Source organism: Trichosurus vulpecula, chromosome 1 (assembly GCF_011100635.1).
Source record: "Trichosurus vulpecula isolate mTriVul1 chromosome 1, mTriVul1.pri, whole genome shotgun sequence".
In the NCBI taxonomy this organism is placed as follows: Eukaryota; Metazoa; Chordata; class Mammalia; order Diprotodontia; family Phalangeridae; genus Trichosurus; species Trichosurus vulpecula.
Window position 1 is genome coordinate 149,307,040 of NC_050573.1, and position 26,219 is coordinate 149,333,258.

A 26,219-nucleotide genomic window follows, 5' to 3' on the forward strand; every position below is an offset into this window, starting at 1 on the left:
AAAGTGAGAAGAGAATAAACAATGAAATAACCCCTCAGGGAATAATTAATGAGAGAATAAGTTAGAGTGATCTTCAACAAACTATTAAGCAAAGGAGTGAGACCTGTGCAAAGGAAATACACATAGACAGCCAGGTGGTGCCATGGATAGAACATTGGGCCTGGAATCAGGAAGACCTGAGTTCAAATCCAGCCTCAGACACATACTAGATATATGACCCTGGACCAGTCTCTTAAACTCTCTTAGCCTCACCAGTTTGCTTGTAAAATGGGGAAAATAATGGGAGCTACCTTTAGGGTTGTTGTGAGGGTAAAATGAGATGATAAAGCACTTTGCAAATCTTAAAGCACCATATAAATAAATGCTAGCAGCAGTGGGAGCAGTAGGAACAGTAGTAATGCAAACTCCCTGAGAGCAGGGACTGTTTTTGCCTCTTTTTGTATCCCAAGCACTGAGCACAGTGTCTGGTACATAATAGGTGCTTAATAAATTTTTATTGAATTTAATAGTAGTAGTGGTTGTTATCATCATCATCAGGGTACACAGAGTCTGAAAGGGACCTTTGAGGGCATCTTATTCAAAGTCATCATTTTATAAAAGAGGAAAGTGAAACGCAGTGAGGTTAAACAATTTGCTCAAAGTCACATACATGGTAAGTTTAGCTTAAAGAAATCATTTGAATCAAACACATATTAAGCACCTACTGTTTGCCTAGCATTCTACTAGGTGTCGTGGGGATTGTTCAGTCATGTTGGTCATGTCCAATTCTTCATGACCCCATTGGGGTTTTTTGGGCAAAGATACTAGAGTGGTTTGCCATTTCCTCGAGCTCATTTTACAGATGAGGAAACAGAGGCAAACAGTGTTAAGTGGCTTGCCCAGAGTCACACAGCTAGTAAGTGTCTAAGGCTGGATTTAAACTCAGGAAGCTGAGTCTTCCTGACCCTGGACCCAGAGCTCTATCCACTGTACCATCTAGCTGCCCTGTCATGGGGAAGAGAGCTCTTTTTGAAAGGTAGGAATTGAATCTTAGAGAAAATTCAAATAATGTAGATCTATTTGGAGAGAGGAAAAAAGAGAAACGGAAAGAAAGAAAAGAAAAACAAGCAGGAAGAGGACAAGGAATAAGAGAAAGAAGGGGAGGAGAAAAGAGAGATGAGTAGGAAGAAAAAGTATAACCAAATTAGGGGGAAAAAGATATCTTACTTCTACAGGTTCTCTGATCTGTGTTCAGAATATATCCTTGTTTGCATCTGCAAAGGTATGAGCCAGGTGTGTTGATACAGAAGTGGGCACAGTTATGCTCCAGAATATTGCACATGTGGGCCACTGAAAGAGAAAAGACAAAAGACATTGGAAAAATTGATACTTTAATCAGTTCAATTTATTTCAATTAAACAAATTTCTCCCCTCCTCCATCCACCTTTACAGCAGAAAAATCGTTTTCCAAATGTGCAGGTCTGACCCTGTGATTGCCTTCCTTAAACTCTTTCAGGGGTTCCCTATTGCCTTAAGATAAAACACAATGGACCTAGCTGGGGATAAGCACCTTATATATATTGCCTTATTGGATCAGAGCTACACAGTAAGGTAGATACTACAGATATTATTATCCTCATTTTACATATGAGGAAACTTGGACATAGAAAAGTTAAGCCACTTGCCCATGGTTTGAGAGGTTAAGCAAGTTGCTTATGGTCAAGTAGATTGTCAATCAAGTCAATAAGCATCTATTAAGCACTTAATATTTACCAGGCACTGTGCTAAGCATGAGGGATGCAAACAGAGGCAGAAACAGTTCCTGCCTTCAAGGAGCTTACATTCTAATGGGGGAGACAACATGTAAATAACTAGATACACACAAGATATATATACAGAGCAGCCAGAAGGTAATCTCAGAGGAGAAGGCACTATCATTTGGGGGAACTGGAAACAACCTTCTTCAAAAAGTAGGATTTGAATTCAATCTTGAAGGAAGCCAAGGAAACCCCTCCTCCTTTTCCTTTTCTTATTCCCTTTTCTCCTCCTTCCCCTCTTCGTCTTCCTTTACTTCTTCCTCCTCCTCCTCCTTCCCCTCTTCATCCTCCTTTTCTTCTTACTCCTCCTCCTTCTCTTCTTCCTCCCCCCTCTCTTCCTCCTTCTCCTTCCCTTTCTACTCTTCCTACTGTACTACGAAATTGCCTTTCAGGCATTAGATGCTTTACGTGCAATGGCTACAACCCCCCTTTGCTGCCCCATCCCGTAACGCTCCCCTTCATTCATTCTATATTTTAGCCAGATAGATGATTAGCTGTTCCTCGTTCTCGATCTGCAATGCATTCCTCCTTTTATGTCTTCTTGTTAAAATCCTTTTCTTCCCTCGAGGCTCAGCTCAGACATCACTCCTCCAGAAGGTATTCTAGAATTCCCCTCTCTAAAGCCATTCTTTCCCTCCTCCAATATTTCTAGAATACTTTGTCTAGATTGCTCTTTTGCTGCTACCATCCTCTACCTTGTGCAGGCTTACTAACATAGTAGCCTGCTCCATGTCTTCCTCCCTCTCCCCCCACCTTCTCCCCACCAAGCTAATTAACTCCTCTGAGGGAAGAGACTATCTCATTTCTTCATCTTTGTATCACACTTCACAAGCAGCTGCTTAATGAATGTTTTTATGGCATACTTTATGATACATAATATTAAGGCTACTCAGTGGAGTGGCACTGAGTGGAGCTCCAGAAATGGGGTCAAGAAGACCTGAGTTCAAATCCAACCTCAGACACTTACTAGCCATGCAACCCTAGCCAAGTCATTTAACCTCTATCTGCCTCACCTTTAAATGGGCATGATAACAGCACCTACCTTCCAGGGTTATTATGAGGATGGAGTGGGATATTTTTAAAGAGCTTTGCCAACCACAAAGCACTATGTAAATGCCAGTTGTTATTATTATTGTGGTTGTTATCTGAGGGTGAAATGTGCAACAGGGTGTGAACTGGAAAAAATTTTAAAACAAAAAAATAAATCTGGTATGTATTCCCAGATATCATCATTGTTCTTCATGGTGAGCAAAGCAGAATCAATGATCTTATACCCACCCTTTCCATTTCTGAGCAGAGCCAAACTCTTAGCCTATCCCGTTTACTTTCAACCTCCTGACCTTCTGTTTCTGGTCCCAGGGGATCCAATCTGTTAATCATGTGGTCCATCTATCATCTTTTCTCTTACTCTGTGATCCGCCAACTCTCTTTTCTGATTACAGGCTACTTCCAATACAGCAGTTACCCTAGACCTTCTATGCCATTTCTCATTTGTCATGCAGCCTGGCAAATCATTCTGGGTTGACTAACATGAACTAATAACTAATTTACTGATAATTATGATTATACACTGATGATCACTATACCAACGAGCTAACAACATTGATTTCAGATTAACAGGTTAATACACAATGATCAGAACAATGAAAAATCTGAATCCATTGTATGGGAGAGTTAGTATGAATATATACGCAAAAGTAGCTGATGGTTTTGGGTATGCATCTATGAAAATTACAAAGTTTATTAAGGAAAATTTAAAAGAGCTAAGGACTGACCTAGGGATAGCTAGGTGGAGCAGTGGAGTCAGGAAAACTCTTCTTTCTGAGTTCAAATCTGACCTCAAATGCTAGCTGTGTGACCCTGAGCAAGTCACTTAACATGTTTGCCTCAGTTTCCTCATCTGTAAATGAACTGGAAAAGGAAATGGTAACCCCCTCCAGTATCTTTGCCAAGAAAACTCCAAATGGGGTCACGAAGAGTTGGACATGACCAAACAACAACAACACAGGTAGTATCATATACTTTTCATAGAAAAAGGAATTGAGTTACAGAGAAGATAGGCCACTTGCTTCTTGTCACATAAATTAATGATCACATAAATTAATAATAAATTAATTAAGAAGTGTCAGAGACTGGATTTGAACCTGGTTCTTTTCTGACTACGAGTCTAATATCCTTGGTCTGTGTCTTCTGTACAGTCATCCTAATCTGTCCATCCTTTGGTCTTCTATCCTAATAGCCCTGCTACAGTTTGTCAGGGACAGTCTGACAACCCTTTTCATTGTTGTTTAAATTGTGTTGTGAACCAGCATTCTAAAGTGTAAATCAGCATTTCTACCCTGCTCCTTTTGCTCATTTCCTCACTGTTAACACTGTACAGATGTGGCCGAATCTAATCCAGGCCACTCTGTGTCTTGGGGTCATCTGTTGAGAGCTGGAACGGTTCTCAGAGACATTTTGGTCCAACTTCCTTCCTCATTTTACAGAGAGTGAAACAGGCCCATGGACATTGGGTGGCTTGTCCGAGGTCACATAGAGAATAAGTAAGCATTATCTTGCTCTGCACTCAGTAGGTGCTTAATAAGTGCTTGTTGAGTTGAGTCGCTGGAGTGGGTGATTGAGGTACACATCTTCCCTCTCCCACCCCTGTGAGTCCCATCAGTATAAGGAAGGCAATTCCCTCTCCTAACACAGATCAGCAACTTAAAACCTTCAAGTCATGTGAGAACCCTAAGACGTTAAATGAATTGCCGAGGGTTGCTATCCTTTACTACACGCTGGCTTGATGCATAAAATGTCCTGAGTATATCGTGAGGATATTTTACTGTTTTAATGCAGAAAAACAACAGGAAACATGTTGCGCTTGAACATTTTCAAATCTGTGATATCTCTCCACTATTAAAAAAATTCTGGATTAAAGTATATAAGCATTCAGCCACATTAATTCTTACATTAAATATGCCTGGATCTCATTAAAGATCTCATTTTTTTCCTGGTATTTAATTTATAACTTCCTTGCTAACACAATGAAACTTGAACACACTTAAAATTTAACAAGCCTTGGTATAAACAGAATCAGAGTTATGGAAGTGTTCTCATAAACAAAAAAGATGAGCCCCTGCAGAGGGATTTTATGATATTAAAACAAAATAGATGTTTCCAATGTCTGGGAGCAATCCAATTAATCCTGAGTTTAAGACATGCTTTGGTTCTAAAGAAATGGATTTTACTTGAGTATACTCAGGGATAGAAGCAGCTGGTGGTTCTGTGGATACAGCATTGGGCCTGGAGTCAGTAAGACCTGAGTTCAAATCCAGACTCAGACACTTCCTAGCCATATGACCCTGGGCAAGTCACTTAACCCTGTTTGCCTCAGTTTCCTCATCTGTGAAATAAGCTAGAGACGGAATAGCAAATCACTCCAGGAACTTTGCCAAGAAAACCCCCAAATGGGGTCATGAAGGGTTGGTCAAGATTGAAATAACTGAACAACAACCAAGTACTCAAGGATACTACCTAGTGACCCTTGTCTAAAAGAAGAAGCCCAAAGAGTTGAATGGTTAGGTCTAAATAACAGCAAATTAATTGGAAAAGGAAATCTTTCAAAGCAAGTTCCATCTATGACTGATTATCAAAGATGCACTGTGGGAAAGCAGACAGGGGGATGGCCTTAGAGTCAGAAAAACCTGGGTTTAAGCCCTGCATCTCACACATACTGGCTGTGTAACCATAGGCAATTCTCTTGTTGGATCAATGTCCCGGCAGATCTCTAAGACTCTTAAGTTTCAGATGCATCAGTAGAGGAAATTTCCACATTGGAAGTTCCCTGATGAGGCAACAAGGCTAGACTCATTCTGTTTAATATCGGCTTATTTAGGTCACCAAAGAGAGGCAATCAATGTGCTTCAACATTCCATTCACTTTAATGGGCACTAATTAAGGACTGCGGTGTGTAGAGCACAGGGGGAGAGGTCAAGCATTGAAAAGATAGGGTGCCTGTACATATGGAGCATAGGAGGGTGAGGCCTGGGATAGCGGTAATACACAGTAAGACCTGATCTGTGCTTTAGAGGAGTGAGAAACAAAAAAGGTCGGAAGAGGGAAGGAGAAGACTGGCCTAGTCTGCTTTCACCTGGGTCTGGACAAATAGGCCCACTGAGATGTTCTTGTCATATAGGTATAATATCAGCTTTTCATGACTTAGTAAGATTTTTGTTTTGTTCTCTGTTTTAATGATTTCCTCCAAGGAAATTATTAATGACATTTGGCACTCCTAAGGGAATCGGGCCTTTCTGGAAACCGAGTTAACGCTTTCAAGTCATCGGGGTCATAGAGGAGACGCCGAAGGCCTGATTCCAGAAATGGCAGGTTGGTAATAATGACCCTCGCTAGCATTTATACAGCTCTCTGTGAAGTGCTTTACAAATATCGTCTCATTTGATCCTCAAGACAACCCTGGGAGGTAGGTGCTGTTATCATTCTCATTTTACAGACGAGGAAACTGAATCTGTGAGAGGTTAAGTGACTTTTCCAGTCATACAGCTAGCAAACTGTCTCAGGATTTGAACGCAGGTCTTTCTGACTCCAGCTCCAACATTCTATCCACTGTGCCCTCTAGTTGCCTGGCATAGAATTTCTCATTCTCAAGGCTAAATCAGGGTTCCCTAGGAGGTCTCTTTGGGTGACCTGTGGCCAGTTCTTGTGGCATTAATGAATCATATCTTTCTTTCTGGTCAAAATGATTATTCATTGCTAATGTCCTAGCACAAGTGGTCACAGAATCACTGAATTTCTTAGTTGGAAGGGACCCCAGCAGCTAGCAAGTATGACCCATACCTGAATAGGATCCTCACTACAACATATACTCTAAGTGGCTGCCTAGACTTCTCTTGAAGGCCTACAGCAAAGAGAAGCCCACTACCTTCCCAGGCAGCCCATTCTACAGCTCCACCTGTTAACAAAGTTTTCCCTGGCATCAAACCTCCTAAATTTGGCAATTGGCAACTTTAATCCATTATTTAACCTTCTAACCCCTGGGATCAAAGAGGACCTCTGCCTTCTTCCAAATGGTCCTCCCTGTGGACTTTTCCTGTAAACTGGCCTGTGCAATAGAAAAGTTTGAGGTTCACCACCTGGTAGAGTTACTATAATTCCCCCTAGCAACAAGGGAATATGCTCTGGGACAGTCTGGTCCAGGGAGAGAGGATAATTCCTCTTCCAGGAAAGAGAGGATAATTGCATGGCCTGAACACAGTGACGGCAGATACATAATAAATCAGTGTGGGCTAGGTGCTCTACACAGCCCAATTATCATCACCACCTTGTAACGCACTGGGTCTACCGGGACATTAAAGAGAAATTACCAGATGGGGGAAGAAGAGAAGGGAAAGAGTGTGGCTTAAGTGACTGACTAGGCCTTTGGGGAATAAAAGAGTCTAGGGAATATTGTCTTTCAACAGGCTCAGTAATAAGGCAGCTAGTTGGACAGAGCATTGGAGCTAAAGTCAGGAAGACCTGAGGTCAAATCCAGCTTCAGACACCTCCCAGCTGTTTGACCCTGGGTAAGTCACTTAAATTGAGTCTGCCTCAGTTTTCTCATCTATGAAGTGGAGTTAATAATAGCACCTGCTTCCCAAGGTGTTTTAAGGATATAATGAGATGATATTTGTAGAAATTTTGCAAACCTTAAAGCTCTATAAAAATGCTAGCTATTATTATTAATAATAGGCCTTAATAGGTAAATAAAGTCAAACGGGAATGTTACTTTGGCATGTACTCCGAAGGGAGTACTGAGTCTCTAGAAAGAACAAGGACAGAAACATGTCTTGCCTCCCCAAGTCCAGTGTGGAAGCCTTTTAATTGGTCTACCTGCCTTTGGTGTCTCACTTCTCTATTCCATGGTTGTCAAATTGATATTTCTAAAGCATGAGTCTGACCATATCATTCTCTCTGCTGAAAAAGCTTCATTGGTTTTCTATGTAGCCTCAGGGATAAAATAAAAACCTTTCTTTTTTGACATTTAATGCCCTTCACCAGTTGGCTTTAGCCTACCTTTCCAGACGTTTCACATCGCTCTCTTTAGCATACAGGCAGTTCTGCTATAATACGTGTTTTGAAAACATGAATCTTTTTGCAATGTGATTGATATTAGGAAGCATTTTGCAAATTTCAGGTTTCCTTCTATGCAGTTTCTTCCAGGAAAAACAGGGAGAGTGAAGAATATTTTACTACTTCACAATAACTCATGAATGGCAACCCTTCCGAGGTAGGTCTTTTATAAGGTCAAGTGCTATGTTTATGGTCTTTCTGCTGGTGCTGTAGAAGCTGGTCTGCCCCACTTCTGCTCTTCCTCTCACTCCTACCTCTACCCCTATCCCCTTTGGCCTTGGCTTCTGGCCGGAGGCCTGGAGTTCTGATCCGCCCAGCTTGCTTATGTAGCCCCAGGAGAAAGCCATCAGGGGCCACTATTTATTGTAGCATTTATATATTTCTTAACCATTTAACATGTATACAGCTGTGCTACATACAATTTCTATTAGGTTTCTATCATTTTTTTAATGTGTCACCAAAGGGTTTTAAGTATTGTACCTCTACTCCCACTTTCCCCACCAACTCTGTGGTTTTTATTGCTCCATTTTGCATATTGAGGTGTTTTTATGGGGAACATATATATTGGTTAAGGGTCAGCTAAGCGGCACAGAGCCCTGGGCTTGGAATCAGGGAGACTCATCTTCGTGAGTTCAAATTTGGCCTCAGACACTTAGTAGCTGTGTGACCCTGGACAAATCACTTAATTTAGTTTCTTCATCTGTAAATGAGCTGGAGAAGGAAATGGCAAACCACTCCAGTATCTTTGCCAAGAAAACACCAAATGGGGTCATGGAGAATCAGATATGACTAGAACTACTGAAGAATAACAACAAAATGTTGGTTAGAGCAGAACTGACTCAACTCCATGTTCGTGCCAAACTGGGCTCTCCGCTGTATGAAATTCCAACTCCATGCTTTTGCATAGAATGCCCATCATGCTCTCCTTTCTCATTTCCCTTCTCTTGAGATGCCTACTGTCAGTAAAGGCTTAGGTCAGGTGCTACCTTCTACATAAAGCCTTTCCTGATTCCCCCTCTACCATGAAATTTTTTTTAATACTTACTTTGCATATGTTTTTATATTGTTTCATAAATTACTGTTTTCATCTCTGTCTTTATATCCGCTATGTCTAATGCAGTATCTGGCACACAGTAAGTATTTCATAAATGCCTGATGATTTGAATTGAATTCTGTTCCATCAGATTGTGTCTGTTAATTCAGAAACAAGACATAAACCAGGACAAGTACCACCAAACACCCTCTGGGGGAGGGGAAGAGGTCCAGTCCATAGAGGCCCCTGCCTCATCTAGGGTATAGTTGGTGGAGTAAGTTGTGGTGAGGGATTAGGAAGCAGCCCCATTTAGAAGCTGCCTATTTTAAATAATTTTCTTACCCTGGCCTCCCCACCCTGGTTATAGCTCTGTGGTGCAGCCCCAAATTTGTGAAAGACTAAAGTCAAATTTGCTGCTGAGCAGACTTTAAAGGGTCTTGGATAGAATCCATTCTCTTTTAGACTGTGGCTCACTAAGAAGACCAGACTGACTGACACGCACTGGGTCAAATGAGTGCACTGCTTAGCTGGGTTGTTTTGGGTTTTCTCCCACCTAACCAACGATTATTTGAACTGGCTGGTTGTTGCATGGTCTTGTAGACAGGGTCTTAATTCACAAAACACGTAGCCTCTAAGTTTCTCTTGCAGCCGCAGAAGAGGCCTGAGAACATGACCTTCGTAATTTTCCTTCTACTGTCATCTTGAGGGCCACATCCTCTCTTTGGAGGTCATCTAGTACAACCCCCTCCCCCATCCCCATCCTAGAGGTCATAACAATGGCTACCATTTATACAGAGCAGTAATGTCTGCAAAGCGCTTTCTGAAGATTATCTCATTTGACCTTCGTGATAAGTGGCCACATAGGTTAAGACTATTTAATATTCCCAACTTGCTGAGTTCTCACTGAAGTCTGCCACCCTATGTGATCTCATAACCTGCTTTTTCTCTCTCTAGGAGGGAGGTGCTGTTATTATCTCTGTTTTACAGATGGGGAAAGTGAGGCAGACAGTGGTTAAGTGACTTGCCCAGGGTCACATATCTAGGAGGTGTTGAAGGCTTAATCAATTCAGGCCTTCCTTACTCCAGGTCGGGAGCTCTAACCATTGCACCACCTTGAAGCCTAATTATGAGGAAGCTGAGGGTGGGAGAAATGAAGTGGCTCGCCCATGGTCACACAAGTAATAAGTAGCAGGGCAGGGATGTAAGACCAGGTCATGATCACATATACAGGGCTTTTTTTTTTCATTTATGGGGATGATATAGGGGTTTCATTTATGGGGATGATACTGTACCAGAGGCCCAATCTTTTACTTTCATTACTCTGATGTTCTCCTACAAAGGCAGGTTAGATGGGTAATGGATCTCTAAGGCAAAGGCTCTCTAGCCACACATGCTCAGGAGGACAAGCTATTGCCCAAGAATGCGGTCATGGTGCACACAGCAGTGCCCTCCCTCCCAAACTACCTAACATTGAACGACTTTGCATATATTTACATTCATTCACTTTATATTTATGCCACCCATATATATTTTACATGTACTTGTTTTTTTCCCCCATTGTTATGTAAACCACAGCAGGTAGAGATTGTTTCATGCTTTTTACCTGTAATCCCAATATCTAGCACGGGCCTGGCAGTGTGCTTAATAAATACTTTTTCATTGATCGAGGGATTGATTGTTGCTCCTTTTGATTCCTCCTTTGCTCATTGAGAAATCAGTGTGTGTGATAAGGGAGGTGAGGAAAAGTTCTTTTGCTGGAGCTATTATTCCCCTTCTCTTCTGTTCCAGTTATCACCCTCTCTGTCACCCTCTACCTTTTCTTCCTCCTCCTCCTATTTCCTCCCAATTCCTCTTGAAAATTCATAGGGAGAAGGACAGGCACCCCACTACCACATTCAAATCTTCTCTTTGCCATCATCGCTCAGCACCAGCCTCTCTTCCTTTAAAGTTGAACCTGTCCTGTCCAGATCTTTACTGTTCTCATCTGAGGACCTATGAGTCACTATCTCTTCTCTCCAATGAGTTTAATAGACAGCTCCCAGACTCCTTGACCTCAGTTTCTCATCCTTTTCAAACATCCTGGCCTCCTATGTCTAATCTTTTTTAACTCCCATGATTCCTATCTTGGGACTCTCTCAACCATACATATGTGATCATACCTTAGGCACTCTGCTCTCCACACCTTCTACTTAATTGAATTTGCCCCAGGTGCCAGACTGTCTCTTCTACTAGCTACCTAACAGTGATGAAATCCCAACCCATCACATATCACACAGTCAAAAGGTAATTTGTTTTTCTTGATTATGTTTATGTGATATGAGTTCTGCAATACTTCCTCCCTCTTTCCCTCCCTTCCTTTGTCCCCTCCCGCCTTTCCTTACTCCCTCCCTTTTTTCCTTCCTTCCCTCCTTTTCTTTGCTCCTCTTTTCTTCCTTTCCTCTATACTTTTCTTCCTTCTTTCCTCTTGCCTTTCCTTCCTTTTTTCCTCCCTCCCTCTCCTTCCTTCCTTCATTTTTTCCCCCAGTGGGTGACGGGAAGTCAAAAGGGAGAAAAAAATGCTTGATGATTGAAAACAATTTATTTAAAGAAGAAAAAAAGCTCTCCATTTAAAAATTGGCTTTTGGAGAAAGCAAAGGAAAATTAAATGCAGCTTTCGCCCACTGGTTAAGCGTGCGACTTTGGGCAAGTTAGTTAAACCATCTTTGCTTGAGTTTTCTCCTATGTTAACAACTTTCCCACTACTTGCCTCAAAGGGACAGAGCAATAGCTTTTGAGTATGTGACAATTTAGGAGGTTTCCACTTTGTTTTGCTTAGTCTTAGAACAGGGTCCTTAACTCAGGGCCTCTGAACTTACTTGTTTTTCTTAAATATTTTGATAACTGTATTTCCTTTGTCATTCCTTATTTTGTGGATTTAAAGATATTACTCCAAGAAAGGATCCATAGGCTTCCCTAGACTTCCAAAGGGATCCATGACACCAGAAAGGGGATCTTTCTAAGGGATAGAGGCAAGAACAATGTGTGGAAGTCACAGAAAAGCAGATTTTGGCTTGTTGTAGGGAATTTTTTAGCTTTGACAGCTGTCCAAAAAAAGACTGGCCTTCTTCAGGAGGTAGTGGGTTCTCCCTCACTACAAATCTTCAAGCAAAGGTTGGATGACCACTTATTATTTAGGTAGGCTTTGAACTAACAGATGGCTTCTGAGGCCCCTTCCAGCTCTGAGATTCTGAGGTTCCGTGATTCCATGTAATAAAATAATCTTAAATGCTCACTCCTGTCCATCCCGTAGGACTCTTTCCATGTCCTTTCAAAAGGTCACCAAAGGGAGTCTTCCCAGTGTTCCAAGGTCTTTCCTCATTTTCTCTTGAGCTTGTGAAGCTCCCAATGAAGCAGAGGGGCTGACCATCAGCCATGCTCACAGGTCCCATGCCCTGCCTAGCTTTTTTGTTCTTATGTTTATTGGATGTCATTCTTTGTTCCATTTCTCCTCCGTGATTTTTTTGTTCATTATATTTTGCAGTTTATACCCACCCACCATGTTCCTCCCCATTGCTTTTTCAATCCTGCAAGGGATGTAGTGTTTTATGACTTGTAGCCAAACAACATCAGCTGAACGTTGCCTTTAAAAAGACAAGCCTAAATTTTAAGGAGAAGGCAGGGGTCATTAAAAGAATTTTGCAGTTTCCCAAAGGAAAGCTAGACTGCTGTCTTCTTCTTGTTAAATAATGGACCCAATTCATTGTCCATTGACAGAATCTGCCCATATGTATCTATCTATCTATATGTATATATTATACACATATATTTAAATCTATGTGAACATATATATATATATATATATATATATATGTTGTTGTTGTTCAGTTGTTTAGTTGTGTCTGACTTTTTGTGACCCCATCAACTTGTCCATGGGTTTTTCTTGGTAAAGATACTGGAGTGGTTTGCCATTTCCTTCTCCAATATGTCCCCATTTTACAGATGAGAAACTGAGACAAATAGAGACTAAGTGGCTTGCCCAAGGTCACACAGCTAGTAAGTGTCTGAGGTCACATTTGAACTCAGATCTTCTTGACTCTAGGACAGGTGCTCAATCCATTGTACCACTTAGATGCTCCATATATATATATATTTGTGTGTGTGTGTGTGTATATGTATGTATGTATATGTATGTATATATGTATATATACACACACATCTCTATGCATATATATGTAGGCATATATTGTGTATATATGTGTATGTATATCTATACAAGTATATATAAATATGTGTGTGTATATATACCCACATATACATATCCACATGCATATAAACATATATACATACAAACATATATACAGATATACACACATGTAAATACACTAACGGATGAGTTAGATTAGTTTTCCATCTAATTGCATATTATTATGAATCAAGGCAATAGGCAGTTTTGGTCCACACTGTTTTTTTCTGGATGAATAGTTAGGCCATATGCTTTTGAGTAGTTATGGATGTCATCAAGGAGGTTCTGCAATATTCTAGGGGTTAAAGTAATCAGTGCAGTGGATAGAGGGCTGGGCTTGGAATCAAGACTGTCTGGGTTCAAATCTTGCCTCAGAAACATACTAGATCTATGACCCTGGCAAGTCACTCAACTGCTCTTAGCCTCAATTTCCTTATCCATAGAGTTAAACTTGATTACCTCTAAGGTCTCTATGATCCTGTGCTCTGTAATAGAAGCACTATCTGGGTGGAATGTTTCTCATAGTCAACACTGTATTTACTCCATGGCAATGGTGAACACCTTCAGCATGCATAGATCTCCTTGTTTTATGCCTAAGAATCATCAAATAAGTTTATCTCTGTTACTATATTTTTCAAGGAACCTTGGATAATTTAGACACATGCAAGAGAAATACCTAGCAAAAGGAGACCTTTTAAGGTAGTATCTCTGTGTACCAAATCAAATGCTTTATTTATATTCAGTGGAATCCTGTACTCAATACATTTTTCCTTATTCCTTATGAATGACAGCTTGCTCCTTTCTAATGCTCTCGTCAAGGATGCCTTAAATGTATGTGTAGATTATTCTCATAAAAATGTCATGTAGATGGGGGAGAGGCATATAGGCTGATAGTTGTTGATGTTCTCTTGGTCTCCTCTTTGCGGTAACAATAAAAAGGTTCAAGGTTATTTCCCTGTGTCTTTGGTATCTTTCCTTCCTTCAGATTCCTTGAATATTGACCCCTCAATACTCTTAAAAATTACATCATCATTCCCCTCCCACCCAGGCCAACACAACACATCCTCTGTGTATACTCAGGCCAGGCCAGCATTCTTCCTGCTTTGTTCTCCTCAGGGTCATTTCTACCTCCTTTATAAGCAAATCCCGGACTATGATCTTAGCCACCAGATGTGGTAGCTCTTTTGTCCTCGATGGTGAAAATAACAACAATGATGATGATGATAGATAGAATTTATAAGGCATTTTTTACATTTGCAAAGGGCTTTGCAGATGCTAATTCATCTGATCATTGCAACAACCTTTTAAATGTTATTATTATCCACATTTTAGAGATGAAGAAACTCAGGCTGAGAGAGGTTATGTGACTTGTCCCAACTAGTAAGTGTCTGAGGTAGGATTTGAATTCTTGACTCCAGGTCCAGAGTTCTATATAAAACTTTGCAGATCTTTTCCATCATTTGTCTATGTTTTGCCCTTTCAGTTTTATCCACAAATGCTTTTGATGACTTTGCTTAGTTGGGTCTCTTGCCAGGTTTACTTGAAACTGGCGTTACTCTCTACTGCATCTGTCTGTTTTATTAGGTGATATGCTTCATAATTTTCCATCATACTTTTTATAGGATTTTACAGACAAGTTTATGTCCTAAATCAATGTTGGCCTTGGCTGCCACTTCTTTCCTTTTGGCAAATAAGTCCAGTGTTTGCTGACTAACAGGATTTTCAGACTCTTTGATTCTATTCATTTTGACAAATGATTTATATTAATTAAACTCAGAGTGGCATAGTAGATAGAGAACCATCTCCAGAATCAGTATGGCATAAATTCAAGGCCTTGTTGTGACATTTACTTATTGTGTGACCCTGAGCAAGTCACTTAACTGATCCCAAGAAACTCTGCAAGACTATAAATAGTGTAGAAGAATCTAGTTGGTATTGTCAGAGAAAGTTTCTCATGGAGAGCTTTGTACACCAATGAAATCACAGGTCTGGTTAAGAACAAAACAAAACTTCAGCACTAAATTATTATAATTGGTGTCAATGTCCTTTCTTCCATCCATTTCCCCCTTTTCACATCAATAACTTGTTTAAAGAGATCAAGTTGGAGTTATTTGGATCATACACCATATCTTCTTTTCTTACTTTTCTCTTCTTCTAATGTTATTTTAATTTAGAATTTTACTCTACCAAGTTAGTGGCTTGACTGTGTACAGATAACTGATTTAGGAATTACTCTCACACTAGTAATGAGTCATTTCCCATCTCTTGAAATCAATTTCAATTTACATATCATTATTTATTACTTGTCATACCCAGTACCTTTTGATTCTCTTCCTGAAAAACACATTCATGATATATAGGATCATGATTAGAGACAGAAGGGAACTCAGAGGTCATAAAGTCTAACACCCTTATACAGATGAGGAACCGAGGCTGAGAGGTTAAGTGACTTGTCTAGGCTCACACAACTAGTAAGTACCTGAGGAGGGATGTGAACATAGGTCTTTCTGATTCCAGGTCTAGGATTCTATCTATAATTCTTTATGCATAAAGCTTCTCGGAATTCTGCAAGTGTTTGGCTTCTCTTATCTTCTTGTTCCTGAACCATATACTCCAACATATTTTTCCTGTGCCTCATCTACTCCTACTTTTGAATTGAAGTCACTGCATATTAAAATATACTCAAATGGATCTTTGATTTTTTTGATTTGGGAATGCCCCACAATAATGTGGATCACAACCCACCCTGGCTACCTATCTTGGGCAAACTCTTGTTTGTGTCCTTGCATATTTAATTTGGAAGTTTAAAAATATATTTTATTGTATTTTTATTTATTTTTAAACATTATCCAAGGACATTTTAATCTGATTCTGGCAAGTCAAACCCATAGCAGAATAATAATTCCTACTCCCAACAACATTGCCTACCAAATGTTCTTTCAGCTTCTGCTTGAAGATCTAATTTGGAAAGTTTAAATGATTTTTTTTTCAGAATTTTTCTACCTTTTCCTCCTCTATAACATGCCATGGTACATAAACTGCAATTATTATCATGATGGTTGTTTTGCAAACTCTTGCCGTAAGTACTGCAGTATGAGACGAGCAAATGTCCCATGAAATGATGTTTCTTGTTGCCTTTGGATACATGATAAACCAAATCTGCCAACTCCTTGATTTATCTCTCCAAGGAAAACTGTGAGCTATTCTTCCATTTCACTGCAAATTCCTTCTATCTCCTTTTTCATGTCTATGAATGAATCAGTCCCTCTAGAAGTATGCCCAGTAGTTGTTGGTCACTGGACAAAGAACTCACATTTAGAGTGCCAAGAGCAAAGTTAATGTTTATAGATTGTCTAAAAACAGTCCTCTTTCTACTACTGCTTTTGCTGTTGCACCAGACAAGACCAAGGGCCATTTTGAATTTTTCTTCCCTCCATGGGTTGCTGTGGCCAAAGAACTCATCACCAAGTAGTCAGTCTATTGGAGATGAACCTCTCTTCACTTAGCCAGACTGGTTCTCGGGAAGTAGACTCCATACATTGCTGCTGCAGCCAAACATGAAGGCTTCTCAGCATGGGACAACTTTACACTCTCCTGACATAGCCTTTGAGAGACCGGGGTTACCTCTTCCATGCTTTGGTGAGGTAGTGAAGGAGGACATTGATAAACAATACCCAATACTATCATATGAATGAGAATGTGTGATAAGTGCAAAGAAATATGAGATATTTGAATGATCCCTGAATCAAAGCTATTCTCCTATTTAATTAATTTAATTATTAATTAATTAATTTAATTAATGCTCTCATACCTCATGCCTGGCCTATTGAAATAGTCTCCTAATATATCTCTCTCCCTCTGATCTTCTTGCCCTAATTTATCTTCACACTACTGTCAAAGCCATATATGTGCATGTATATAAATATATATATACACACACACATATATGTATATATATGTATGTATATATGTCTGTGTACACACATACACATACATATACTTGATCACATCCTTCTCCTTCTTAAAAAGTTTCAATGGCTCCTGTCTACTAAATGTTGTACAAATACCTAAGCTTGGCATTCAAGGCCTTTCACAAGTTGACCGGGTCATAAGTGGATCTGCCACTTACTATCTGTTTGATTTTGGATACGTCACTTCTTCATGGACCTCCGTTTTCTTATCAGCAAAATGGCATTCAAGGTTCCTTCTGGTCTCGAACCTATAACCCTGTCTTTCCAGTCTCCTTTCTTACTACTCCCTTTCACAAAGTCTATGTTCCATCCAAACTGGATCCCCTCATCATTCCTCAAATTCATCCATCCTGTTTCTACCTCCATGCCTTTGTCCAAACCATTTCCTGTGCCCAGGCCCATTACATCTCAAGCCTATCCCTACTTTTCAAAATTCTTCCTCCCTTTCAGGACCTTGCCCAGGTGCCATCTCCCCACCTGCAAGAGATCTGAATGTCTCAAACTTTTTCTATGCATTAATCACATTCTAAGTCAGAGGTTCTTAACTTTTTTATGGCACAGACCCCCCTTTGGCAGTTTGGTGAAGCCTACGACTCCTTCTTTGAATAATGTTTTTAAATGCATGAAAAATATGGACAACAAAGGATTCCTTTGAAATAAAAGAAAGTCAATTATATCGAAACACAGTAATCAAAATATTTATTTTAAAAAGTTCATCACCTCTTTATGCCCCTTATGTACCTTGCTAGAGTATAAGTTCCTTGAGGGCAAGGATTGTGTTTTATTCATTGTCCTATCCCCAGAACCCAACGCAGCCCCTCACACGTAATAAGCTTAATAAATTCTGGGTACTCAGAACAGGGCCACCTATGAATATGTTGAGGGAGCCCCTAACAAAAATTGCAGAACCATAAACAGAGGGTTGGATGAAGTCTAAACTCCTGGAACTTAGCCCTCTCCCGTCAAAATTGGTTTATACTTTTTAGCTGTAATATCTCCTCCCCTGTGACAGCAGGGTACCTTCCAGGGCTAAGATTCTGGGATTCATTGGTTCCAGACATTGTCTTCCAGGCACCAGCCTAGAATAATATTAGTTATTTTGATACAGCCCTTTAAGGTTTACAGAGCACCTCACACATGATCTCATCTGATCCTCCCAACTACTTTGTGAGACAGGCACTATTATCATGCCCATTTTATAGATGAGGAAACTGTAAGTGAGAAAGGTTAAGTGACTTGCCCAGGGTCACACAAGTAGAACACCTTAGAGGCAGGATTTGAACTCAAGTCTTCCTGACTCCAAGCTCAACACTCTATCCACCGTACCACCTAGCTGACTAGCTTATGCCTAGACTGGGCCTTTGAGATGAAAGTCTAGAAGACTGGCTTCTTACAGACCCCAGAGATCTCATGCTGTGGTACTCTGGGCCTTGGGAATACCCACAGCTGTTATGTATTAAGTGGATGGCGAGCCAAAGCTGGGAAACATCTGTTCAGAATGCTGGTGCCTCAGAGCATCTGGCCACACATCTTGGGTATTTTGGCTGCTGGTTTGTGACATAACACCCTGAATTAAGGCAACAGGAATATAATGGAATTAAACATTGGCTCCTAAAAGGTTTCCTTTGCTTTCAAAATCTAACCTACCTAGCTTCATAGCAGGCCATTATGGGCTACTCATTTAAGGCTTCAGAACTGGAGGGGTCAGTGAAGGGTCTGACTTGTGAGGAGTGGAGGGGCAGAGGAGGGAGGGCAGAGGACTACTTGCTCCTTTTTCCCAATGGAGTTTTAACTTTTGCTGAAACAACCTAAAGACTGGACCAGCTTCTGCAAAGCAAGGTGATTGTTACAGAGCAGCCTGTGTTCTCTGAAAGCAGTTTTCACTTCCTGAGCAGTACAGCTTAGGGGATAGAGAGTTGCCTTTCAAGTGATGAACACCTGCCTCTTACTCATACTGGCTGTGTGACCCTGGGTAAGTCATTGCACTCTAGGTTGGTGGTGTCAAACTCAAATAGAAATGGGGACCACTAAATCATACATAAGGAACCCTACCAGCCATATATTGACTTCCATTTTTATCTGGTTCTGGCTGTCCTTGGCAATTTTGCAGGCTGCATGTGGCCAGTGGGCCATATGTATGACACTTCTGCTCTAGAAAACTCTCTCAAGACTAGGAGTTACAGAGAAGGTGCTAATATGCATTGGTAGAAGGAGTTTTCCCATCTGGGAGTTCCCTATAACAATGCAATCCCAAGTCCTATTCCTATGAATAAGATTTCACCAGAGATACGCTGAGTTTCTACATTGAAAAGAATGTGATGGACAAGGAGATGCCTCTTAGATTTCCTGTCTCATTATAAGAGAACACAGGAAAAAGTCTAAAGACAAGTCAATATTGAAGGCTATGGGAGGGTCGGGCTATCTGGCTAGCTTTGTCATGTTACCTTGAGATTTGTTTCTTTGCTAATAACAGAGTGGTTATTTTTTTTAAAAAAAGCACCTCCATTTAAAGTTTCCAATTCAAATGAATAAACAGTCAAAGCTATTACTGAATCAATTGGTTTTTTAATATTCCAGGAAAGGAAGATTGTAAATTCTGCAGAAGTCATTTAAAGCAATAAACCTTGAAAATAGTTTTGAAGGATTCTACCAAATATATTTTTTTCCAATCTCCTTTAACTCACATATTAACAGTGCAGAGCAAAAATAATAGCCTTTAAGGGGAACCCCAGGAAGCTACCGCTCTGAACGTTTCTCAAGGGACACATGGGAAAAAGCTCTTTTCTCTTTTATGATACCTTTTTTGTAAAATCAATTTCTCAGGATTAAAAAAAAATGAGCAGCCCAGACTTTTAGAGTTGGAAGATGACCTAACTCACTGATCCTTTAGTCCAACCCTGACCTCAACAGAGATCTCCTCTGTAACACCCCCAAGATTTCATTCCTTCAGTCACTTGAGGTCTTCAAGTAGAAACTTCTACTTGAAGACCTCAAGTGACTGAAGGAATGAAATAAGCATTTATTAAGTGCTGATTATGTTCCAGGCACTGTGCTAAACACTGGGGATACAAATATAAACAAAAATAAAGGTGGCTCTTGCCCTCAAGGAGCTTATATTCTAATGGGGGAAGACAACACACAAAAGGGAACTTGAAAGGTCTGGGATGTGGAGGGAAGAATGAAGGTACCCAGAGAGACATGGTTTTGAAGTCTAGAAGGTCAGGAGCAGAGCCAAGAGAGGAATGAAGACTGGCCAGCCTTGGTCCTTTTGTAAAAGAGACTCCAGAAGGAACTCACCAATGACAGAAGAAAAACTTGTCTGGCAAGGGAATAGTGCAGAGTGAAAAGTCTGCAAAGGTGGTTAGATATTCCAGGGTCAGAAGGCCCCAGGCACTGAGGGAAATTCTGTTTTAGCCCAGCCCCCACAGCCATCATCAACGGGTAAAGGAGCCAATTGCTCCCACCAAATGCCAACCAATCGGTGAGATATGATTTTGAAGTTAGGAACAGAGCCAAGGAGGCAACCTACTTTATAATTAAGTAGCTTTATCTAGCTCTATGGAGAATGGATCCGCCATCCTTACCACCATCAAAGCCAACCACTAACCAACTGCCTTTAATGGATGAGTGAACCAAAAAGCCATTGGAATAACAGTGCCTCCTAGACTACTGGCACTGCTTCCACTCACAGCCTCCACGACTATCATCCAGGGGAGAAGGAGGCAGCCACTTAAACTGACCACCAGCACCCATAATGCAGGCAAGCTCACCTAGTTGAAGCAGCAAGGCACCTAGGGGAGAGATAGAAGGTAGTATGTGTCAGGCAGGTCAAACTACTACCACCAGCTCCCCTCAGACCACAATGGAAACAGCTCAGGGCTTTGGGCCCAAGAGTTTCTCTAATATCAGCAACCACTGGCCCTGTTTCCAGCCCAGTCCCTAAAGTCATCATTTAAGAACTCAACCCTTGCAGAGATGAGACCTGGCAACTTCCTCTAAAGGTGTAGCCTCTATAAAACTGTCCACACCCTTTGACCCAGCAACACCACTTCTAGGTCTGTAACCCAAAGAGATCATAAAAAAGGGGAAAGGATCCACATGTACTAAAATATTTATAGCAGCTCTTTTTGTGGCGGCAAAGAATTGGAAATTGAGGGGATGCCCATCAACTGAGGAATGGCTGAACAAGTTGTGGTACATGAATGTAATGGAAAACTATTTTTTCTATAAGAAATGAAGAACAGGTAGATTTCAGAAAAACCTGGAAAGACTTACATGAACTAAAATTGAGTGAAGTGAGCAGAACCAGGAGAACATTGTACACAGTAATAGCAATGCTGTGCAACGACCAACTTGATAGATTTAGCTCTTCTCAGCAATACAATGATCTAAGACAATTCCAAAAGACTCATGATGGAAAATGCTACCCACATCTAGACAAAGAACTATGGAGTCTGAATGCAGATCAAAGCATACTATTTTCTCTCTTTTTTCTTCTCATTTTTTTATCTTTTGTTCTGATTCTTCTTTCAAACATGACTAATGTGGAAGTATGTTTAATATGGTTGTACATGTATAGCCTGTTTCAGATTGTTTGCCATCTTGGGGAGGGGAAGGAGGTGGGGGTGGGGAAATTTGAAACTCAAAATCTTATAAAAGTGAATATTGAAAACTGTCTTTAAATATAATTGGAAAAAATAAAATACTATTAAGTGGAAAAACATAAAGGTGTAGCCACAGCTTCTGAAGACCCAGAAATGAAAGTTGTTGCCACCAATATCCTGTCAAATAGTTCCACATCAGAAATGAAGATGGTTTTATCAGTGGAAATGTCATTAAAGAAGATCTTTACCATCTGCTTTGTTGCTTCACCCTAAGTATCATGGGACCTTTTCATCTGACTTTTAGCTGAAGAATGTGAGATCCTTGAGAGCTGAGGCCATCTGGCTTTTCTATTTGTATCTCCGGTGCTTAGTACAGTGCTTTGCACATTGTAAGCACTTAATAAATGCTTTTTCTTTCTATTTTTCACTCATTTATTGATTCTTTCATTTAAAGGACTTTAAAAACTCCAGTGGGAACCCTTAAAAAGTCCTTTTGAAACTGATAATGCTCTTTATTTGCTAAGACAGAGCACTGGCCAACCAGGACTTGGACACTCGGAGAAAGCAGCACAACAGTGTATAAACAAACATCTCTTACCTTCCCCAAGGCAGATTGGTCAAGAGTAACTTTTCATTTTTGGAAGATAACAAATCATTATTTACCATGCAAAAAACAACTGAACATAAAGTGAGACAAATGGTTTATCATTAAGAAATTCCTCCCCATTCTCTCCTCCTCCTCAACCCACCACCAATTCCTGGCAGCAGTTAGGGACAGGAGCCACTTGAGAGTAGGGATTGTTTTATTTTTAAAATTTGTATCCCCAGCCCTGAGCACAGTATCTGACACATGGCAAGAACTTAATAGATAGTTGCTGACTGATTGACTCTGGCACTGACGTATAGTTTCAAAAGACCACGCCACATGCTGTTAGTGTCCAGAGATTGAAATGTAGCAGAGTTCAGCTGCCTGGTAGAGAAAAGGAGCTTTGGTACCAGGAAAATAGTGGGGGGAAGAGAGATTTATGGTAGCCATCTCATCTCTTTGGCTGCCTTGAGAAGCAGTGGGCTCCCCTTCAGTGGAGGTCTTCAGACTGAGGCTAAGTGACCATTTGTTAGGTATGGTGTAGTAAGGATTTTTTTTTAATTTATGAGTTAGACTAGATGGCATTCAGTGGTGTGGTTGGATTGATTTTTTTCTTTTAAAAATATTCTTATTTATATCTTTTGTTTTTTTCATCACATAGATTTTCCTCTGTCTCCCTCCCTCTTATTCCTTCCCAGAGAGCCATCCCTAATAACAAGGAATTCTTCAAAAAAAAAATAAGAAAAAGAGAAAGAAGAAAAAAAATTAGCAAAACCCATCAATACATTGAAAAATAAAAGATGTCATATGCAATGGTGGAATTTATTTTATAATGTTGTTTTGATGGAAGCAGTATGAGAAGAGCACTGGTTGTGGAGTCAAAGTATTTAAGTTCAAATCCTGTGACTGACTCTTCATACCTGTGTAAACTTGAATAAGCATCTCTCTGGGTCTCAGCTTCTTCTTCACTTAAATGAGAGGGTTAAACCTGATGGCCTTTGAAGTCTCCTCCAGCTAACTCTAGGCCCAGGAACCTTTCTACCTCTAAAATTCTGTGATTTTGTTATTATTCAGTCGGGTCCAACTCTTTGTGACCCCTTTTGGGGTTTTCTTGGCAGACATTGGAGTGGTTTGCCATTTGCTTCTCCAACTCATTTTACAGATGAGGGAACTAAGGTCAGTAGGATTAAGTGACTTGCCAAAGGTCCCACAGATAGTAAGTGTCTGAGGCTAGATTTGAATGCATGGAGATGACTCCTTCTGACTCCAGGTCCAGTGCTCTATCCATGGCGCCATCTAGCACCCCATCTGTGATTTTGAGACTCTTTCTAAGTCTCTTCTCCTAGACAGGCCCTCTCCAAGGCTCCCTAATTCTTTTTATCTAGAGCTCTCTGTTTCTCCTCCTGTTTGCTTGGCTCTTAATCCTGTCTTTGGTTCTGGTGAAACTATCTTTTTTATCTCTCCATTTTCCTGACATCAAAGTTACATCTTTCACCTTTTTCCTAACCAGGCAAGGGGAGCCCTGGGAGTCTGTTGAACAGAAGAATAAAAATAACAGGGTAGAGAGAAAGCCAAGAAGGATGACTCAGGGATCTCGGAGTTGAAAAGGAAACGGGATTGAGCGATGGAACCTGTTCACAGAATTGCTCCCATCTATAGGGTGGAGCCATTGTGATGGCAGGAGAGAGAGGAAAGGCTTTCTGGTCATTTAATCAACCACCATGCATTTATTAAGCATCTAATATGTTGCTTGCTAGGCACTAGGAACATGAACACAAAGAACAAGCCAATTCCTGTTCACAAGAAGCTTAAAGTTTAATGGAGGAGATAAGTATGTACATATATACTATACATATATACTTGTATAGAAATATACAAGGATGAGGTAGGGATAGAACTGTGTGATTTCAGAACTTACCCAGGGCTAAGTAAGGCAACTCTCTCTGCCCATGAAGATCAGCACATTCTCTGCAAGTTACAGTATTGTAATTACCTAAAGCACCAAGAACGCTTAAGTGACTTGCCCAGGGTCCCATAAGAAGTAATATGTTTTAGGCAGGACTAGAACCCATGCTTTCCTGTCTTTAAGGCCAACCCTCTATCTGCTCTGCCCCACTGTTACTCAAACATACATACAGAAAAATACAAAGCAAATAAATTAATTAGGAAGGCAGCTTGGGTAGTTAATGGGTAGTTAAATACCATGGAATTTGAGAGGGATGGCACTGGCCATTTGGGGAATCAGGAAACATTTCATGGAGAAGGCAGTGCTTGAGTTGAATCTTTAAGGAAGACAGAGCTCACCTTAGATGAATGGCCTTCCTAGCCAAAAGGAAGAGTAATTTTAAAAAATTAAGACATAACATATGTAAAGTATTTTTCAAACCTTAAAGTGCTACATAAATGTTAGTGATTATTATTGTTATTAATAGCATTATTATAATAAAAAGAAAATAGAGTGGATCTATTTTCCAATCTTGGATTGGGTTTATGGAACACTGCCTCTGGGAATGGGTTTTCCATAAACACCAATGGAAAATCATTTTAGTTGAAAAACAAAAGCTTTCTGGGACATTTCACAAACCCCTGTATACTTGAAATGAATTTGACCTCCAGGCAGGGGAAGGCAAGGCAGGAAATAAAAACTCTTCTTACCGCATAGTTTATTCTGGAACACTGAAGTCAGAGTCTCAATCTGGCTGAAGTTGGCCACCAGGAAAATGTGGTCTTCATGAGGCTCACTCCCAATGGACTTCAGAGTGTTGTGGTCCACCTGACCCACACCAATGGCAAAAATCAAGATGCCTGTATTCCTTGCCTTTGCTGCTATCTCAGCTACTGGATCCTGTGGTCTTCCATCTGTCACAATCATAATAATCCGGGGCACATTTTCTCTGAGAGGCCGAGCCCCCTCAGCTTCAGAGAAGGCAATGTTCACTGCATATTGGATGGCGAGCCCAGTCATGGTGCCAGTAGCCAAATGCATCATTCTTTTGACGGCTCTTTCCACCTCAGATTTTCTCTTGAAAGTCTTCAGTGAGAACTCATTCTTGACAGTGCTACCATATTGGATCAGGCCCACCCTGGTGACATCGGGGCCAATGTCCAAGAACTGCAAGATGGTCACAATGAATTCCTTCACCTTTGCAAAATCATAGGGGCTGACACTGCGGGAGCTGTCAATGATGAAGACGAGGTCTGCTTGCTTGTTTTCACATGAACTTTCTGTGAGAAAGGAAAAGCACAGATGATTAGGAGTGAACTATGGAGATAGATAGATGGATGGATAGATAAATAGATTAGATATAGATATATAAAGAGAGAGGGATAGGAAAGGAAGGAAGGAAGGAAGAAAGAAAGAAAGAAAGAAAGAAAGAAAGAAAGAAAGAAGGGAAGGAAGGAAGGAAGAAAGAAAGAAAGAAAGAAAGAAAGAAAGAAAGGAAAGAAAGGAAAGAAAGAAAAAGAACATTTATTAAAGATTTACTATGTGCTAAGCAACGTGATAAGCAGAAAAGAGAGTCTCTGCCCTCAGGGAGCTTACATTCCAATAGGGAAATACAACCTGTGTAGGTTATTGTTTGTCCTTTGTTCTTGAAGAGGACCAATGACATCAGGAGGATGATGTCTTGACCTGCAAGTGAATTGGATTTAAGTGAGGCAGGGCTGTGCAAAGTCACCAGCCTCGCTCTCTCCTCCAGAGTCATCTGAGTACAGTGGCAAGACAAAGGTCAGGATGCCTGGAGATGGTCCCAGATATAGTGGGGACATCTAAGGTCTTTCCCAGATCTCAGTTTGTTTGAGGCAACACCCATTCAGTAGTTAAAGACTAGGTTGTTGTTTGTTCTTGTTTGTCCTTCATTCTCAAAGAGGACCAATGACATCAGGAGGGTAATGTCTTG

The 26,219-nt window shown here is 40.5% G+C and overlaps 1 protein-coding gene across 1 annotated transcript in view; it reads right to left on the reverse strand.

The window, feature by feature from the left end:
* The window catches only part of MATN2 (matrilin 2), a 199,912-nt gene that overhangs the window by 100,588 nt on the left and 73,105 nt on the right, over nucleotides 1-26,219 (reverse strand). Inside the window, exons 3-4 of the mRNA XM_036742359.1 lie at nucleotides 24,976-25,545; nucleotides 1,207-1,329 (exon numbers count right to left, since the gene is read on the reverse strand). Of these exons, the coding sequence (XP_036598254.1) occupies nucleotides 1,207-1,329; nucleotides 24,976-25,545 (693 nt within the window). The remainder of the gene's footprint in view (nucleotides 1-1,206; nucleotides 1,330-24,975; nucleotides 25,546-26,219) is intronic.